Source organism: Onychomys torridus, chromosome X, assembly GCF_903995425.1.
Source record: "Onychomys torridus chromosome X, mOncTor1.1, whole genome shotgun sequence".
NCBI lineage: Eukaryota > Metazoa > Chordata > Mammalia > Rodentia > Cricetidae > Onychomys > Onychomys torridus.
In genome coordinates, this window is record NC_050466.1 from 39,245,672 (window position 1) to 39,265,488 (window position 19,817).

Consider the following 19,817-nt stretch of genomic DNA (forward strand, 5'->3'; position numbering starts at 1 on the left):
TAGAAGGAGTGAATCTCAGAAAGATGGAAAGGAACTAGATCATGCAAAACTATGGAGTAGTTAGGCCTTTTCTCCCCTAAAAGTTCTCCACTGGAAGCCACCAGAAAGTTATTTGAGAAAGGAAATGCCATAATAGGATTTAAGTGCATATGCTAGGGGGCAGAATGGAAGACCAGAGAACAGGTCATGCAGTGAGGAGGTGGGATGGATGAAGACGGCAACAGGAAGAAAAGACCCAACATATTCCATTTCATTGCCACCTGCTGCTCACCTAGTCTCTTATCCCCCTAGCTATGATCCCATTCCTGGGCTTGCTCTCTGCCCCTCCTCCCAAGAGGGCAGCCAAAGCTGCTGGAGCACCTGTGATCATGGATCTTGGGGTACCTCAGTGGCCCCTGCTCCTTACAATCCAAGGCTGTTAGGCATGTCTCCAAAGGAGGTCTTTTTCTCCAGTGAGTGAGTCTGAAGAATGATGAGCCACTCACTAATGTGCTTCTGCTCCAGCTTTCTTCCAGGGGACTTGGCAGGGGGTTCCTCTGCTGTGTTCCTCCTGCCTCGGTTAACTGCAGCCTCAGCTGGGTGGAAAGCTAGGGGATTACTACTCCTGGGGCTCTCTGCCCCCCTCCTACCCCTCAAAACAGCTGAAGGAAAGGCTTGAACGTTCTTTCACAAAGAGGTGCAGTTCAGTATTCACTGTGAGGAAGGCATATATTTTAAAACTGCTTTTCCTGGTGATAAAAGAAATGCAATCATATTAGAGAAAAAATGGAAAGTCTAAGGAAGACTCGCCAGTATTCATAATACTACCCTGGACTTTTTGTATCTTTCCTGTCATATATACTTACTTTTTTTATAGTCAAGGTCATACATGCTAAATAAGAGTTCTGGCATCTTGTTCTCTTCACTCGGTATTATTAAAGCCACTCCATAAGTGATTTTGATAACTATACAGCAGCTATTTTTTTAATCATATTTTATTTACCCCCCCCCCCCTTCCTGGACACTTAAGGTGGTTATAACATAGAAGCAGTGTAAGAGCAGCTAGGACAGACAGACACTTTGACCACCTAGCCCCACCGCTGTGGCCTTCCAGGTGGGGAAGTAATAAGGGAAATGATATAGTCACAGGACAGGACAGCAAATCTCTAGAAGAATAACTTCCAACGAAAGTAGCCGTTGTCCTAGCAGGGACACTAGAAGGCTTCGGTTGCGCGTGGTTCCTCCCTGCCTCCCTGGTTCTTACCATTGCCCAGGCAGTGCCTAAGTATCACCGCGTCAGGAATTCCCTCTCCTCCAGGCAGCTCACTGGAGTTCGGGCTGTAGAAGCAGCTGGGGCTGGCTGTGAGTTCCTTGGATTCTAGCTTCCTTTGGGGGCAGACAGGCGTAGTAAGGAGAATCCTTCCCCAGGCTCTCAGAAGCTGCTTGCACTGGGCTGTGTTTGGAACCAGCTAGGCAACCAACCTTGAGCTCTGTCGTTTCTCCTTTTGGTGACAAACCCAGCCAGAGAAAGCAGGAGGGATTGGAGTCTTGGCAGATGTGAGTTTGTTGCTGTTTTATTTTAGCAGCAGCAGAGCCCTCTTTTTAAATTGAGCCGTATCAGAACCTCAGCTCTATAAAAACAGATCAAGGAACAGTCGCCCTGGTAGACTAGTGTAGGGGAGAACAGTTTCTGGTGTGAAAATTCTGGGCTGGAGAATGGAAGCTTCATTCTAGTTCATTCTAGTTCTCTTCCCTATTGCTGAAGTTTAAAAACATTATCTTTCATCTGTATTTAAATCCTCCAAATGTGCTGATTGATGAAATCTTTTCTCTTCTTAAAGGCAATTTGGAAATCAGACAAAGTGGAGCACGAAGCCATGGATACTTAGAGAGAGTGAGCAGTATGAGCGACACGCTGAAAGGGTGACCCTGGCACTTCTAAGAAGGCAGCCGCACAATAAGCTCTCCCAAAGAAGCGATGTCAGAGTTTATTCCCCCTCTGCCACCGCCCCCTCAGTGGGGGGCATTGCTTGTTTGTACCCCACCCTTTCCTGGAGTCATTTCAGACCAAAATCTTGAGTAACCGTAGGCAGATATTTTCTTTAAGGCCAAAGACTGAAAGATTGGAATAGGGTGGTAGGTCTGACAGGTTTCCCACTGGGACTTTGGAAGTGGGGGAGGCTCGCCCACCAAGCAGCTTGTGGCTTTGAGCCAGTCACTGCAGTACAGGGTGGAAGCTCCCACCGGTCAAGAGGGGATTGAGGTCTGGAGGTAAGAGGCCCAGCCTGAACACAGCAGGCCCAGGAAGAGCCCTGCGAGGAGGGAGATGGGACTGCATCTGTAAATCAACGCTGCCCCTCTCCTACCCCATGCTGGACAGTGGGGGATGGGGTGCGGGGGTTGGGGAGGATTTCGGAGGAGGGTTGGTGCTGCCTTCCCAGGGAGACCCGACCTTTCTTGGAGAGGCGGGGTGGCTTTAGTCTCCAGGATCTGCAGTGGTGTGTAAAAAGCGGGCACGACCCCCGAAGCCTCAGAAACCCCCGCCCCTCCCCCTGAGGCCCGCCCAGACCCGCAGGTGAATGGCTAGTCCACACAAAGGAAGCCGGCTGGAAACGTGGAATTCGGACCAATTTACAGAGGACTCTGTCGCCTAGGGTCCCAACAGACCGCAAGCAAAGAAACCTGTGGTCAGGAGTGGATGAGGATAAAAACAGTGCACCAGGCCAAGCTTATTGGAAAAGCCGAGTTTAGTTATTCTGGGATAGCGAGGTAACAGGATTAAAGGGATTAAGGAAATCACCTCAAACAGCTGAGGAGAGGGTAAAAAAACACGGGTTCTATTTGTTTTCTTCCTAGGCCCCAAACAGATACGCTGGGGCTCCATGCGAAAGGAAGGACCCTTGGGGGAGGACAATGGAATGGTCAATGGTTATGGGTTGGAGGAAAGTACAGGGAAAGGGGATAAAAAACAAGTCCTGGGCTCAAGATGAGGGGGAGCCTTTCTAGGAAATAAACAAACTGCTTTGACAAGTTAAAAAGCAAGCCTTGGGAGAAGTTCTGGAACTCTTACACATCTACAGCGTAACTTTTAAAACAAAATCTCCCAGCGTTGAATATTCACACCTCCACTTCAGCTTCCACGATGGAAGTATTTATTTCCTGATGGGGACGCCTGTAACCATTTATTTTAAAATCGATCACTGAGATTTCTCAAGGGCTTTCGTTTTGTAAATACTTCAAACTCAGCTCAAGTTATCTTCCCGCCCCAGAGCACAGAAGTGGCCCGCTTTGGGGAAGTTTTCCTGGCCGCAGGTGTCTTGTCTCCCGCCCCGCGTGGCTGCGGAAGTAGACAATCAATCCCTGAATGCTCACCGCTGCAATCAACAAGTGCACGGCTGCACGCGGGGGTGCAGCTCAGGTAGCAGGACCGGCTCCTGGTTAGGCGCTCCCAAAAGGCAAACCTTTCCCTCCACTTTAGACTGTTCTCATTTGAGAGTATCGGGAGGGGAGCTGTTGTAGCTTGGATCTCCAGTACTTTAAAAGAAATCATTTCAGGTCATGTTTACCCCACTCGAGCCCTACTCAGTCCCAGGTCTGCAAACTCAATTATAAAACTAAGTGTTGGTCTCCCTCCCAACCTGCACTTAAAATTTCGGGCCCACAAAATTATCAGGACTCCAGCATGTTGGTTATAAAATTTATTGATCTCTTATTTAGGAATTAAGAGTAAAATCTTGAAAAAAACCTGGAACAAAATAACCCCCTCCCCACCACCCAAACGAAAGAACACATTAGCAAGACGAAATAGCAAACAGATCACTGCAAGAAATCACAAACTCAACAGCCTAAATGCGCACTGGACAGAAGCTGTTCCGCGGCCAGGGGCGGCGAGGCGGGAAACACACGCACACCTGGCTATAAATTAACATTGGCTTTAGCTGTCACAGCCCCCCCCCCCTCCAAAAAAACCAGGAAAACAGAAGCAATACGACGGGGGTTGGGGGTGGAGGCATTGCAGTTCTTGGGTCAACTTCACTCACTCTTCGATTAATAGCAAACTAACAAGACAACATTTTCAAATGCAACATAAGAACCTAGGAACCCGGGAAGAGGAGAAAGGGGCTGCATTTTCTTCGCAAACATCACAGCGTTTCCCAGCCTACAAAGGGGGAGGGGGCAGCGGTCAGAAGCCGGCGGCTCTAGAAAGTCCCATTTCCGCCGCTCCTGACTTCTTGCTTTTGTACAAAACCCGACAGCTACAGCAAAACTTTCGGTTCTCCTCCTCTTCGGTACAAGGCAACAGTCCCAGGCAAGCAGAGCTAAACAACAAGGCGTCCCAACGTGGGGGTGTGGGGCAGGGTGGGGGCGAAGAGCTAGGAGCGCAGGCAGGAGCTCAGATGTGGGTCAGCGGCACCGTTCCATTGACTGCAGTCCCGGCGCCCTGGTAGTGCTGGTGCACGCCATGCAGCCGGCCGCCCGGGAGCGGAGAGGCGGCGTCAGCGGCATCCCCGCCAGGTGGCAGGTACATGCTGATCATGTCGCGCAGGTCGCCAAGGCACGCGCGCTGCGAGTGCGAAGCGATGGCGGGTGGCGGAGAGCTGGGCTCCGACTTCACCACCGAGCCCATGGGGCCCAGGCTCATGGCGGCGGCGGCAGCGGCCGCAGCGGCGGCGGTGGCTGGCTGTTGCCCGTAGGCGGCGGCCGCAGCGGCCGCGGCTGAGGGCGCCATGCCCCCATAGCCCGAGGCGGCGGCCGCGGCGGCGGCGGCGTTCATGTAGCTCTGGGCGCCGGGTGGCATCATGGGGCTGTACTGCAGGCCAGCCATGTCGTAGCGGTGCATCTGGGGTAGCGCGGGCGGCGGCGGCGGGCTGCTCATGCTAGGGGGCTGCGCGTAGCCTAGCTGCTCCTGCACCAGCGAGTACGCGCCGTTGGCCCAGCCGTTCACGTGCGTGTACGTGTCCAGGCGCTGGCCCACGCCCACTGGGCTGCTGGCGGCAGCGGCGGCGGCGGCGGCGGCCGCGGCGGCGGCGGCGCCCGGGGGCAGGAGGCCGCCGGGCAGGGAGTACTTGTCCTTCTTAAGCAGCGTCTTGGTCTTGCGGCGCGGCCGGTACTTGTAGTCCGGGTACTCCTTCATGTGCACTGCACGCAGTCGCTTGGCCTCGTCGATGAATGGTCGTTTCTCAGCGTCGGTCAGCAGTTTCCAGTCGGCGCCCAAGCGCTTGCTGATTTCGGAGTTGTGCATCTTGGGGTTCTCCAGGGCCATCTTGCGCCGCTGCCCGCGGGACCATACCATGAAAGCGTTCATGGGCCGCTTGACGCGGTCCTGGTCGCTGCCCCCGCCACCGCCGTTCGCGCCACCGCTGCCTGCGTTCGCGCCGCTGGCTGGGTTCGCGCTACTCTTGCCCGCACCGCCTGGAGCTGCGGGGCCGCCGGTGCCCGCTGCCGGGGTGGGCGGCCCTACAGGGTTCTTGAGTTCAGTCTCCAGCAGGCTGTACATTGCCGGGGCGGGAAGAAGGTGCGCCAGCGTGGCGGGAGGAGAAGGCGCTCCAGAGGCTGGAGCGGCCACGGTGAAAAGGCCAGGGGACTCCGTCGGAGTGGCGCTTGGGGGCCGGGGGGGCCGGCGGGTCGAGCGGGAAGGGCAGGCTTGCGGAAGTGCTCCGCGCGAAGTCGGCGGGAACGCGCGGGCTTCTCTCACCTGATGCGTTCTCTCGAGCCGGTCGCATTAGCAGCCTGCCCAGGAAGTCTGCCCGGCCTCCTTATATACCTGCTCAATCCGGGAGGGTTGGGGCTCAGCCCGCCCCTCCCCACCCGTGGGCCCCGTGATTGACAGGCTCGCCGTGATGAGCCCTGGCCAATCAACACCAAGCCCCCTATGGCCCAGCTTGGAGGAAAAAAAAAAAAAGTTCGGGGAGCCCTTTAGTTCGCCTTCTTGGGTCGAGTGACGTGATGAGAGTGATTCAGGAGGCGGGAGTCCCTGAGACCCGCTCCGAGACCGAGACCACCAATTAGGGTCTCAAAAAGTTTGAAAGAAGGAAACCCGAGGAGGTGAGGGAGGAGGGGAAGAGGGCGCGCGAATAGAACTGGGGGGGGAGGGGCAGAGGAGCGCCCGCGGGGTTTAGAAAACAACTTTGCAGCCTTGACAAGGCTGGGCAGCGTCCCATCCCGGAGCCAGCCTGAAAATCTCCCCGCTGTCTGCACCGAGGACCTGCAACCGTTGCGGTTGCCAGCGCTGAAGACCCTGGGGACGGCCAGCAGCCCAGGCGTGCTTGGGACAGTCAATACGTAACGGAGGTGCGCTAGGCTGAGCCTCTAAGAGCCCTCCTTGGAATTAATTGGTTGCTGGCTGCCTGAACCCTCCACCCCGAGGGCCAGTGCGTCCACGACAGAGGGAGGGTCAGGGGCTGGGGCGGGAGACTGCTAGCGCACCTGGCAGTGAGGCTCTCCGGGGGTTTTGCAAGTTCCAGTGGTGAGTGGCCCTCCGCCTGGGCCCTGGGGGAGGCGCTCACACGCGGAGGCGTGGGGAGCGTGTGTGGGACAGAAAGGGCGAACGGGCCTCCACTTTCTCGCTCCGGGCCCCCGCTTAGAGGCCCCTTTTTGTCTCTGCTGTCTGGCCATTTCGGGTTTTCCAGTCCGATGCTCCTGAGGGGGAGGGTCGGGCCCCTTGGAAAATCCGTTTTCATGGCAACACCGAGCCTCCCGGAGTAAAAGAAAAGTTTTTTTTTGGGGGGTGGTGGTGGGGGGTGGTGGTGGTGGTGGGGGTGCGGTGGCCGGAGCTGAGCCGAGGCCTTGCTCCGGCTGGACCGCCGGGCCCCCTCCTCTGACCGCGCACCTGCCGCGACCGCTGTGAGCCGCTCTCGGCGCGCAATCGCGCCGCCTCCCCCTCTAGCAGGCTACACTAACAGACTTCGCTTCTTTCTTGTTTTACAGCCTTTCTGACCGAAGCCCCGAAAAACAGAGCTGGACCTTCAGGCACTTTGTCAGGTTATCTGCCAAGGACTAACGGCTAGAGAAACCCCAGCTGCCGGGAGAGGGAACCTGGACATTCTCTGCTGCCAACTCAAGCAAGTGGCATGGCGTTCGAAACTCTCGGAGCCGCCTGAGGGAGGGAATGGGGAGCCATCTGGGCAGATGTGGCAGAAATCGAAATAAGGTGTCAGCACAGTATTGGATTCCCGCCTCTTCCTTTAGCTTGGTAGAAAGGTGGGGACTCCAAAGGAAAGCTTAAGACTTAAATATATATTCGCGGGGAGGGGGTGATTCCAGGCTTCTAGTTTTTCAGCGATAATGCAAAATGAGGTGATTTTGGATGCCTGCACCCCTGGCTTGTCTCTCTTTCTCTCTTGCACTATTTAAAAAGCCGCCAACGTTTGCAGGACTCAGACCAGTTCAGCCCTTTGGTGGTCAGACGGACCGCTAGCACCAGAATCTCGCTTTCCAGCTGGTATCACCTCCAGGAAGTTTGTGGTCCTGAGTCCTTCCTTTTTAAATTTGCATTCTGCCTGGTCTGAGTAGTTTCCTGTCAAGGATATCAGTCAATTAGGAGGATGTAGGGGTTTAAGTCTCTGGAAAGATTCTGTGTGGGGATATATGTTTGTGTGTGTGTGTGTGTGTGTGTGTGTGTGTGTGTGTGTGTGTGCCTGCGCACGCGCACAGCTGTGCTGGAAAACAAGTCTCAAAAACCAGAATGATTCAGCAAACCCCACTTGCGCTTGTTTTCTTGGTAAATTGGCTGACAGACTCAGATTTTCTTAGGCACAGCCAAGGTCCCCTAAAAAGCACTGGCCCCTGCCCTTCCACCAAACTCTTGACGCCCTCTCTAGGTTTTTCTGGGCCCCGGAGGCTGTTGCTAAGTGAAGAGCGGTTTAGGAAACTACCCAACCGACGCGCAGCCTGGCGTCCAGTAGCCTGACAGATGTCAGGATTCTTTCCAAGTTTTAGGACCCAAGTAAGCCGTTGTGGTGACAGCGCCTGAGCTGCATATTTCCCAAGGCAGAGGATGTGGGGCTGGTCCCCTGTTCCTCCCAGAAGCAGGTTAGCTGTTTGTCGTTTGATCACACCTTGTCCTGGTTTAAGTGAGCTCGTTTTCACATTCTACCCTGCCAGATTTACGGAGGTCTCTTGGTAGGATCAGGCGCCTCTCTCTCACTCTCTCGGGTTCTCTGAGGTGGTTGGGATTAAACCGACCTCCGTCTGGTGGCCCTGGGCTGGGCTACACAGCATGACATAAATGCCGCACCAAATTCCCTTCAAAACCCGTCGAAGAAAACTTTCTTATTACAAATTACTGTTTCAACAGACAGGTCAAGTCACTTTTGTGGGCCTGGGGAGATTGGGGGCGGGGTGGCGGAAGCCCTCCCGGTGATGAAGACTAAGACACCAGTCAAGTTACTTTTATTGAGGGTCGGCAGAAGTGTCTGAGCAGGTATCATAACTTACCTAGTGGCTCCAGTTCCGGCAGAGGCTTTCCGGATGGCAAGGTGTGCAACTGCAGAGTCTTCAACAGATATACTCTGTTAACAACAACAAGCAAAACACAGGAAAAAGAGCGCGCTCAGCAGCACTCTTAGCCTTAGGGGCCTCCGGGATTCGGTGGGCAACACGAAGAGCCCAGACTAGGAACTGGGCCAAGCCCCTCCACCCCATCCCCCAAGGCTCCCAGGAGCGTTAAGGCTCCCTCAGATTGGGGTCCAGCCAGGGGATCCCAGGACCCATGGTGGGACAAGAGCGCCGTTTGTTGGCTTCAGTTGGAAACTTCACCCAGAGGAGGCTCTTCTCTCCCTCAGGGTCTTCCAGGTCCCCCACCCCCACCCCCCACCCCAGGAAAGACAAGCAGCTGGCTTGACTTGAGGCAGAGCAGGCCCTATCCTTGGTGAGCTATTTGTAAAACACCGGTGATCTGGATTCGGGCAGGCCTAGCCTCTCCCGCTTCCTTTCCTCCCATCTCTGCACTGGAGGAGTCGGATGTTCCGAGGACCTCTTATCTGTAAAGAGAACTTTTGGCGTTGTGCTTTAGAGCTAGCTGCTGGTAGAGAGAGCAGGGGAAGGGCTGTCCTGTGTTGACTCTTCACTAAGGAGTCATGGGAGAAATGTTTCAGGGGCGCTGGCCTGATTAGCACACATCCTTTTGGAAGGGATGTTTTGGCCATTCTGGATAGCGATGGTTAGATCTGTGTAGGAGCTTACTGGCATATGGAGAGGGTGGCAAAATTTGAAGTTTGTTCAGGCTACTTCAGGTCTGAGAGTTAGTGCCATCTAAGGTAGCTGGTCTATAGTAGTCTAACATTTTCAAGTGTGTAGATGCCCAGGGCCAAGTACCAGTTTGAGGAAATGAAAACAATTTATCTTGGAAACCTTTTCTTGCAGACAAAAGCCTTACATTTCTAAAGTCAATCCTGTCTCCCTTGTCTTTGAGAACATCTCTGGATTATTTACAGTGGTACATCCAAGACTGTATTCAGGCTACAGAGGCAGAGCCTTGATCAAGAAGCTTGGGTCTACTTTAGAACCATCCTTTGTTTTTTTGTTCTTGGTTGTTGGTGGGTTTTATTTATTTATTTATTTATTTTTTCGTTTTTTTAAAGTCGAAAAGGTCACTCTAACTGGTGGAAGAGACATCACTTTCCAGTCCCTGGAGCATTATGTGGGACCCTCCCTCTCCCACACACTACATACAGAGCATTGTGGGGGTGGGGGTGCAGCTTCCCTGTCTTTAAGGTTAAGGAAGGATCTGAAGATCCTAGGTTGGTTGATGCTCTCTCTCTAAAGAAACATTTCTGGGACCCTTGAAGCACAGGTGGCATTGTTCTGGAGGTGACAAATTGTATTCTGTATTCTACTGCATTTTGGCCATAGTTTTTTTTGGGGGGGGTGGGTGGGCACTTTTTGAAGCAAGTTTCTAAATGCAATTCATTTACTTAATTGAGTGACACTTGATAGAGATACTGGAGCCCCTTGGGTCCGCACACACCTTGGAGCTCTCAGTTGTAAACATGACTCTTACCAACACGGGTGTTAAGGTATTATTAATCACACATTCTCTTTTCCCTAGGTACGCAGCAACTCTGAGGAATTTGACAGATTTTGCCTTCAGTTGTCCTCTTGTTGACCTCACAACTAGTACAGAATACCTTCTCCCTAGAGGGAGGAAGGCACTGCCCAGGAACTGGGTCCCACTTCAGAGGGCTGCCAGAGCCACCTTCTTTGCCCTGTTTATCTCCCCCTCACCCCCACCCATTCCCACAACTCCAGGTGCTCTGCTGGTCAGATCTCCAAACTCACACACCCCTATGGAGCAACTCGCTGAAAATTGGCTCCCGGGCGGCTGGGCCTGCCCCTCCCACTGTGCTTGTCAGGCAGGGGGTCCACTTCCTTTGGGTTTGCAAAGGCAGGACTCCCACTTAAGCAGAAACGAGCTGATGAGTAAGAATGTGGGAGCAGGGAAGTGATCTTAAAATCGTTATCTGCAGATTTACAATTTCGCGGCGGTGGGGGTGGGCATGAGTCCACTAGTTCTGACTACCCTCGCCTGGAAAAACCGATGTAGACTAGACATCCCCAGTGCGTCTATGTAGGTTCATCCTCTCCTACCGCGGGCGATGCCTGTTAGCTTTGTGAGGGTCTGGGTGGCTTTCCAGCGAAAATAAATCACAAGGCAACATCCAGCTGTTCCTTTACCCCTTCTCATGTTTTCCTTCTCTCTTTTCACTGAACTTTTTCATTTTCTATAATGGAGAGTACAGAATTTCTATTTTCTCTTTCTTCTTGGCCTGGCATTGCTTTTGGTTACTTTAAACTTTTGTCCTACACTAAGTTGTGTGCCTAGTGTGGAACAGCGAGGCCTTGCCCTTTTTTGCATTGCAAAGTGGAAGCGGTCTGGGAGAGGACTTGAGACGGAGCAACTGAAAGTTCACTTACTGCTCTTCCCAAACTCCTAGCAGATCCACGGAGTAAACGGCTCCGTGGGAAGAGGAAGGTCCTTCACAAAGATCTGACCTGATTGGAGGTGGTACGCCCCGGACCCACAGTGACCATTGCTGTGGGCTCGCGCGCTTTCCCAGGGCGGCTTTCCCTCTGTGGGAGAGCGCGAGTCCCGCAAGCGTTAGCGCACCCCAGCGCCACTGTTTCAGGGACTGGCTTGCGCAGCTCCCGGGCACGGCTGTGGCGGTGGACTGGGAAGAGCTATGTGCTGCCCATCTGAAGGTCGACTTGCTTCCCAGGAGATTGGGGCCAGACCTCGCGACAAAGTCCGTTCTGTTGGGAGGCTTGTCCACACTGTCCTTTTGGCTTCTAGGCCGCTGTCATTCCAATTCCATTTCCCGGGAAAGTGTCTACAGGTTAGGACCTTGAAGCTTTGCTAATGTTGTGTTTGTGTAATTAACACCATCTCTCCCCTTGTTTCTGAACATTTTTCCTCCGCCCGCACAACCTAGCTTTTCATTTGAAAATGCATCGCGAAGAACGTCTCAATATACTCTTTCTAGTAGGAAAAAACTACTCCTTTTGTGAAATGGCTTCTTTACAAAGCCAACAACCAACCTTATTTTCTAGTTCCCATGACTATCCTTTTATGAGTTATATTATTAAAGAAATCCGACACTAATTGTGTCGATTTAACTTGTTAATTAGTTGCAAATAAACTATTCATTAGTGGTAAAATAAAATAAAACCCATGTGCCTAGATATCATTCCACATTCACATATTGTAGTGTCTGCATAGCATAGGCGTACTAAATTAAGTTCCTAAAAGGTTTCTCCTAAGGATAAATAATTAAAATATATTCTACTTTAATTGACATTATAGAAGACATAAATGAACTTTTCCTTTTAGAAAGAAATAGCCATTTCTAAATAAAGCTTGCAGTCTGGAGAATGGAGGCTTCAGCCAAATGAATAGTCATTACTACCTTTTCAACGACGTGGGCCTTTTGATCAGAAAAGAAATTAGCTCTAAAAAACAGACAATGGAAGCCTGCCCTGCAATAGGAAGAAAATTAGACGGCCAAGGCTCTTCACAACACCTATTTCTATAAACCATAGAGCTCCTTGCTTTTCAATTACAGCTGTTCATTTCATATAAGGACAGGGGAAAAACAGGCCTCTAATGTAAACTCGCTTTCACCATAAAGCCTTGCTGCTGGCTCGTAGCCAGGCTGCCTACTTACTATTGTTTTTAGTCCTCTCATCAATTAGCTAATACTATATATTTTAAATGACTCTGGGGGTATTCACATTCTCCCCCCTACATCCCCACCCAGACAAAACCCAAGCTGGACTCCATGAACGGGCTACCATTCGGAGCAGAGATCCTTCAGTGTATAAAGTTTAATGTTTGTATTGTTTCTCAAAGAAAAACCATATTGAAAACCCTGCTCCCCCGCCCCCATTCTTTCTTAGTCCATCACTGAAAGACCCAGACTAGGTGATAAGAGGGAAGGGTATAAATGAGCAGCTTTCAGCATTGTTTCTAATTGTTCACAGAGCTCACTCCATCTCTACATAATTTTGCTGTGGCCTTTAGACCACAATTTGGTTTTTACAGCTCTGTGTTTTAAAAATCTAAATCTTGAAAATTTTCTAGCCCTATTTGCCATGTGCCATTAGGTATAATTTCATTTTTAAAATATTGCCTTCACCATTTTGGTGAAATTATCTAGCAGGAAAGAAGAAATTTTCCCATTTAGTGTGGTGTGCTGGAAAATAAAAACCATCATCACATAAGAAGTGATAATGAAGGAAATATTCAATAATAATGCCCACGAATCTTAGAAAGTCTGTAAATGTATGTTCTAGAAACATTAAAATAGCGTTGTAGGCTCAGAAGGCTTTACTTCTTTTGAAAATGAATGCCAATTGATTTGCTCTTTCTAAATCGCTATGTAAATCTCCTAAAGTAGGAAACTGCAGCAACAGTGGGAACCAGGGTTTGTTTGTGAGCTCCTTGTTTTTATTGGTGCTTAGAAAATGACTTCAGATCATTTTTAAATACAACCAAAAGTAGCCAGTTTATTCACAAAATAAGGACATTTTTACATGGCTGTAAACTCATTTAATAGATAACACAATGGCTGTGGGCTTGTCATTGGCTGGGTTCATTCCTTTTGTCTTTCAAAACAACTTAAAAGCAAGATTGCTAGCCAACTAGAAGGTACAGAGTGGTGCCAGGAGGATCACTACTCAACGTGTTTCTAAAGAACAATTCCAGAACTTGCTACCTCACTGCTTCCTAAGCTCCTGTTTCAGCGTGCATCCCTCCTTGAAGGAGGATGCTTCCAATTGATGGCTTCCCACCGTATTTTTTCATATCGAGTACATTGTTATATTTACCTTTTCCTTAAAGTTAAAAACTTCTTTGTTGCTTGGTTCAAAAGGATGTCAGAGCACAGCTGTTAAAAGCATTTTTTTTTTTTTAAGATAAGAGAGCATATCTGATTTATTTGGCAGCTGTACGAAGGGAATCTTCCTTCACAATCAAATCACTTTCCTTTCCTTCCCTACTTTTGGTCTCCTATAATACAGAATGTATGGCATAGGGAGACCGACCATTCCTCTTGCTATTGCATGTTTTCCTAGAGTTGTATGGATCCTGGCAGCAGAAGCACTTGCCCCTCCTCTAGATGAGGTGGAGTTGCAGGATTTAGCAAAGTGTGATTTCTAATCAGAGCCTAGAAGCTGCCCAGATTAAGCACTGCTTAAGTATTTTCATGAGTCTGGTCTGTGTATTATAACACTTATGCTTATTTTGGAAGGAATCAAGTATGTGATGTGGGCAACTGATTTGGAGCTTGGAAAAGTAACAGAACCCATGGCAAACAAGCCTGGGCTTTGGCAACAGCTTTGCAAAGAGACAACATATTCAGGAGATGAATAGAAAGTGCTGTTTCTAAAAATATCGACAGAAATAGAATCTGAGTATTTCCTTGTTTTAAAAATGAAGAAAGCGAAGTGTTCCTAATGTCCCAGGGCAAAATTACTGTGTAGATCTTTCTTAGATGACAATAAGAGTACAGGCCCTAGTGCCATGGGAATACAGATGAGGTCATCGTGTAGTTGATACACTTTTATTGTAGATCTACTTTAGGTTAGCACTCTTCAACCCTAATCCTCCTGGTACCTGCAATACTAGTGGCGGACAGGGATAATAGTCACCAGTAAATAAGTCAAAGCAGACTAGGGGTGGAGAGTGATGGGAGATGAAGTTTTGGAGTGCTCAGGACATGCTTCTCTGAGGTGATACTGAGGTATAAATCTAAAGTACACTAATCATCACCACCATCATCTTTTCTTGCCAATGATTTTTACTTTTCAATCTGGCCCTAGAGGTCTGAGATTGTAATGGAGAGTAAGTTTCCAAGCAAGGATTGAGATTAGCAAGGAACCTAGTATAGATACCGAAGGTCCTGCCAGTGTAATTCTTGATTAAATAGAATTAAGAAAAATAATATAGTTAAGTTGGATGTGCTCAGAAGACAAGGCTTGGGGTTTAAATGTTTTAAATCACTATGATCTTCTAGTGGTCAGAGAACTGGACACATACTTGCTTGGGTTTTGTTTACAATGATTCAGCATCCTTTTGCATGACCCTGGAAATGTGTCTCCTTCAATGTTGTGTTGTAGGTACCTTCCTTGCCTTGCCCTGGTCCCTGGACTGGCATTTAATTAGCTTCTAGCAAATATTTAAGAATTAAGCATTAAAGCCTAATTCCTCACTAACTACCAACTAGCTCACCATGATTCACTATTTCCATTCTTCCCTCCCTCTCTTCTTCCCTCCCAACACCCCCTTCTTTCTTCAAAGTCTTATGTATCTTAGGCTTGTCTCAAATTTTCTATGTTGTTGAGAATGAACTTGAAATTCTGAAGGTCCCACCTCTACCACCACCTCCATAATGTCAAGATTATAGGCATGCACAGATGTGTCTGGTTTTATTCTTTGGTGATGGAAATGAAACCCAGGCAGGGCTCCCTAAACCCTAAATCACTCTCCCAGCTGAGCTATATCCCCAGACCTTGCTTACCATTTTAAATTTATTTTTGTGGGGCAAACAAATTAGTTTTACTGAGGTTCCTTATAGGAGTATGAGTGAGGAGTTACTTAAAGAAGCAGAAACATCTCAAAGACAGCCACATCACCAAAGCCCACCCCAGCATGGGTGATACCTCACAAAGCTGGAAACCTGGAGCACATTGTACAACCTGAAAACAGTTCAACCAGTTGGAGAGTGCCCTCTCCAGGTCCCTCAGTTGGTCTAAACCTCTTGCAAGCAGTTGGTTCTTTGTTGTTTGGCTCTGTTTACTCTGGCAGGGAGGAGCCTCTTGACTCTGGTCAATTTCAGGGACTTCTGAAGCTCTTTGAGTTGTTTACTTTCAGTTCTGTGTTATGATAGGAGAAGCAAATCTAGAGGTCTACAAAACCTGGGTTTATGCTTGAGTATAAACTGTTGCTATCTGTATGAGTTGGACCAGTTTATTAATTTCACTGAAAGTCAGCTTTGTCATTGCTGGATTCAATTCTCAGTACAGCTTAACATACCTGAAATCTGTTTAACACAGAACAAGCTTAGTCAAAAGCTATCTTGTTTCTTACATAGGACATCTTAAGCACTAACTAGGATTGAACATTTTTTTTTTTAATATGGAGAAGAGGGACATGTCTCAGTTGCCTTAGCCTTTACAAGGGCTCTGCACTGATGTTTGTGGAATTAATTGTAGTATTTGAGGAAGTCGTCTTTGAAAGGAATTTTAAAAAATTGAACTGATCATGTATGACACTTTCACAGTTTGGCACAGTCGCTTGAGATTGTTTCTGTCAAGGCTCTCTGGAGAGCACTCACTGAAACGATGTGGTTTGGATTTGTGACAAGCAGTTTTCTGCTGTTTAATTCTGACAGAAAGTAGCTCTATGAAAGACACATGCCTGCTGCTAAGTACATACAACTAAGGACATAGAGATCTTACAGCCTTTATTTTTGCTTAAAATGTAAGATTTAATTTTTCCTTTCAGAGCCCAATAGAAAATACTATTCCTCTGTAGATTTTATCAGGAGTCCTGTGGAATTAGAGAAGTCTTGTTCAAATTTCACAGCTTTTATGCTTTCTCCATCACCTCAGAGATCGGCACAACTGACCAAGTGGAATGAGAAGAAGCAGTATTAATCACTAGGAGAGATTAAAGTCTTATCTTTCTCACAGGGGCTTCCAAAAAAACTTAGACTATTATAAAAATTATTTTTAATAAATAAGAGAGACTTTAGTTCATGTTTAAAATAGTTTTATGGTGTGTCTGTACACACCATCTGAAGCACAAAATCTAGCATGAATTGATGACTCTTTGTTAAACATCTTGCTGAAAGTGTAAGTAGGGCTCAATGAAGAAAAATGAAGCACAGAGAAATGGTCAACAGCCCAGATATGGCTTCTTAACCTGCACCTGATCCTTAGTAGATATTGCTTAAGTTCTCTGAGCTTTAGTCTAAGGTTGTGAAGAAGTGAATTGACAGCTGGATGTGGTGGTACACATCTACAATCATGGCTACTTGGGAGGGAAGATGAAGCAGGAGGATCTTGAGTTTGAGGCCATTATGGGCTATGCAGTGAGACTCTTGTCTCAAAAAAAAAAAAAAAAAAAATCCGGGCAGTGGTGGTGCACGCCTTTAATCCCAGCACTGGGGAGGCAGAGGCAGGCGGATCTCTGTGAGTTTGAGGCCAGCCTGGGTTACAGAGTGAGTTCCAGGAAAGGTGCAAAGCTACACAGACAAACCCTGTCTCGAAAAACCAAAAATAAATAAATAAATAAAACAAAAGAGGACATGGAGTTGGTAGAAGTAAAGGAGGAGGGGTGCATTTGGGAGGCATTAGGAAGAGGACTGGGGAGTGAATATGATCAAAATACATTGTATGAAATTCTCAAAGAATTAATAAAATATTTAAAAAACAGAAAAAACAAAGAAGGTACAGATTAGTGGTACCTCATAACTTGACTGTGGGACATAAAGATTATGTAAACAAACTATTAAACAATACAGGAATATTAGTCCTTGGACTCAATAAATTTTTGGTTATTGATATAATCATCACCACAGCAACCTTATTAGCCATGTAGTATAGGTGGGATCAAACTTGTTTAAACTGGTAGAGTTTATTGTTAGCAAAATCAGAGAGAAAGGATTCTTCTTGACTCCTTGCCAAACCATGTTTCCAGCAAATTGCAGTCACCTTACATGTTTCCAATTAATACATTTCTTAGTAGATCGATTACCCTACATTACTGCAGGCACTGAAATGGGTATCACTGAACCACATAATGTTTGCATGTTAGCCTCAAAGTGTTCTTAGCTCAGTAGGGAGGAACTTGTCTTTATAGGGTGTAGTTCTGGCATTGCCTATGAGACTTGGAGAATGAATGTCAAGCAAGTAGACATACATGGAGTTCTAGTATTGGCTTGGTCATGGATGTCCTGCTAATATTTCCTCCTTTACTGATCCCTGTCCATCATACCGATTTGATCCATGGAGGTAGTGAGGAGAAGGGTAAAGAGGTGTAAGTGTATAAATTTATAAGACAGTTCTGTTAGTAATATAAGTTAGGATAGAAAGTGAATCAGGTACATTTTGGACTTAAAAAATAGGATAGATAATAGAATTATTTTCTCTGAATTTGTCAAATACAAATGGACTAGACATTTTTAAGGTATTTATTGCTTGTATATATGGTATATGGTTATTGTACTTTTGTATATAGTTTTTATATTAATTATAACTTTTTTCCTTTTTATTTTTATTAAAATAGAAAAGGGGAAATATGGTGATATTTTATTTGTACTGAGATGTGATTTATTTGTATGTTAATAAATAAAGTTGCCTTGGGGTCAGAGCTAATAGCAAGCCATAGCAGAAGCTTAGCGGTGGTGGTGCACGCCTTTAATCCCAGCACTTGGGAGGCAGAGCTAGGCGGATCTCTGTGTGTTCAAGAATACAGCCAGCATGGAGACACATGCCTTTAATCTCAATACCAACCATAGAAGACCTGGAGGTCTGTACAGACAGGCAGTGATGAGGAGGTTATGTGGTTGGGTTTACAACCAATGAGAAGGCAGAACAGACAGTCTATAAAAAGGACAGACACACAGGAAGTAGGCTTCTTGCTGAGAGGAAGGAGAGCAGCAGCAGTGAAGGGTAAGGTTTTTAGCTCTTAGCTATTGCTCTGACCTCTTGGCCTATTAACTCTGCATTTGGCTCGGTGTTTCTTATTTAATAAGACTGTTCATCTACATTAGGGCACATGGCCAAAAATAAGTGCATAGTACATATTCTCTTTGCTAGCTGTGCACCCAGATATAATCCTCTATTTCTTTGGAGGAATGGGCTCCTTTTATTAAAAAGGTCTCTAGTTACCAAGCCATCTACCTAAGAGGCTATATGCTCCTAAATGTGCGCCACCTTATATTTTGAACAGCATTCTACCTGACTGGTGGCACCAATGATTTGGATCCAAGAATAAGCAAAACAGGTCTCCAAATGATCATGTGCATTGGGGCTTCTTAAAAAGTGTTCACTCTGGATGTGCTTTCATACTTGCTGGCTTAACCAAGCAGAGAATCCTTTGAAAATCTGGAGGACAAGCCTGCATTCTTTGCTAATAAGGGAAGGGATGCTGAAACTGAAGATTAGAACCATGAGAAAGTTCCTAATATCCAGAGTCTAAATAATTTCTGTCCAAGACTTCATATTAACTCTAACTACAGTCTTCAACCTATATGAATCTGTACAATGATCTATAAAGTGCAGCTGTTGGGATAATGGAGGTGTCAAAATAGTTTGAATGACCCAGTCTTCCACAGTAGAGGATTATCCATGCACCACTGACATTCTGTAGATTGTCGAGCAAGAAATTTATAATTTGTTGTAGCCTTCTGATCAGTCTCCAGCTTTTAAATGATTGTTATTATTAATTATAATGGGCTAGAGATGCTTTTTAAAGGAAGCTTCCCTAAGCCATGTTCATAGTCAATGCATATCCTTGAAGGGTTTTAAGATAGGGTAGAAGACATAGCCAGATTTTGGGGTTGGAATATTTGTTTTGGCTGTTGAGTTATCTTCCAGGAGGAGTGTTTGAGTTCAGTAACATATGTGAGAGTTCTTGGCAAATGATTATTACTCAAAAGATGTTCATTGTTTGATTCATGCATAGAGGCAGAGGGGGGGGAGAGAGAGAGAGAGAGAGAGAGAGAGAGAGAGAGAGAGAGAGAGAGAGAGAGACTGACTGACTTAGCCTGGCATGGGATTTGGAAAGCTCTAAGCCCACTCCTAGTGACACACTTCTTTCAGCAAAGCCATACCTCCTAATCCTTCTCAAACAATACCATACCCTAATGACTAAGCATTCAAATGCATGAGCCTATGTGGGCCATTCTTATTCAAATGATCACACAAGCATGAGGGCAAATGCCTTTAATCCTAGTACTTGGGCAGCAAAGGCATGGCATCTCTGTGAGTTTGAGGTTAGCCTGGTGTACATGCTGTTTTATCTTCCTCTCCCCTAAAAGAAAAGGAACAGGATTATGTTATGTAGCTCTAGTTGGCCTAGAAATCACTCTATAGACCAGGATGGCCTCAAACTTCCAGAAACACTCCTGTGTCTTAAGTTCTGAGGTTACAGATGTAAGCCACAATACCTGGTCAACTTAGTTGGCTTTGTTTCCCAGTTTAGAGGAACCATTTCTCATCTTTTAGTTGTCTAGATAGTTCCTTCATTCTTTTGTTCTTTATGGCTGTTCTTCTTTCCTATTTTGTCCATAACTGGGTTTCTACTCTAGTTGATTTCACAGGGATTTACTGTTTTT

The 19,817-nt window shown here is 47.3% G+C and overlaps 1 protein-coding gene across 1 annotated transcript; it reads right to left on the bottom strand.

Moving 5' to 3' along the window:
- Window positions 1–3,691: 3,691 nt before the first annotated feature.
- Sox3 (SRY-box transcription factor 3) lies at window positions 3,692–5,733 on the bottom strand. Its single transcript, XM_036174830.1, is given in 2 exon segments — window positions 3,692–5,593; window positions 5,595–5,733. Coding segments are annotated over 2 exon segments (1,329 nt in total). The 5' UTR covers window positions 5,703–5,733; the 3' UTR covers window positions 3,692–4,372.
- Window positions 5,734–19,817: the final 14,084 nt, after the last annotated feature.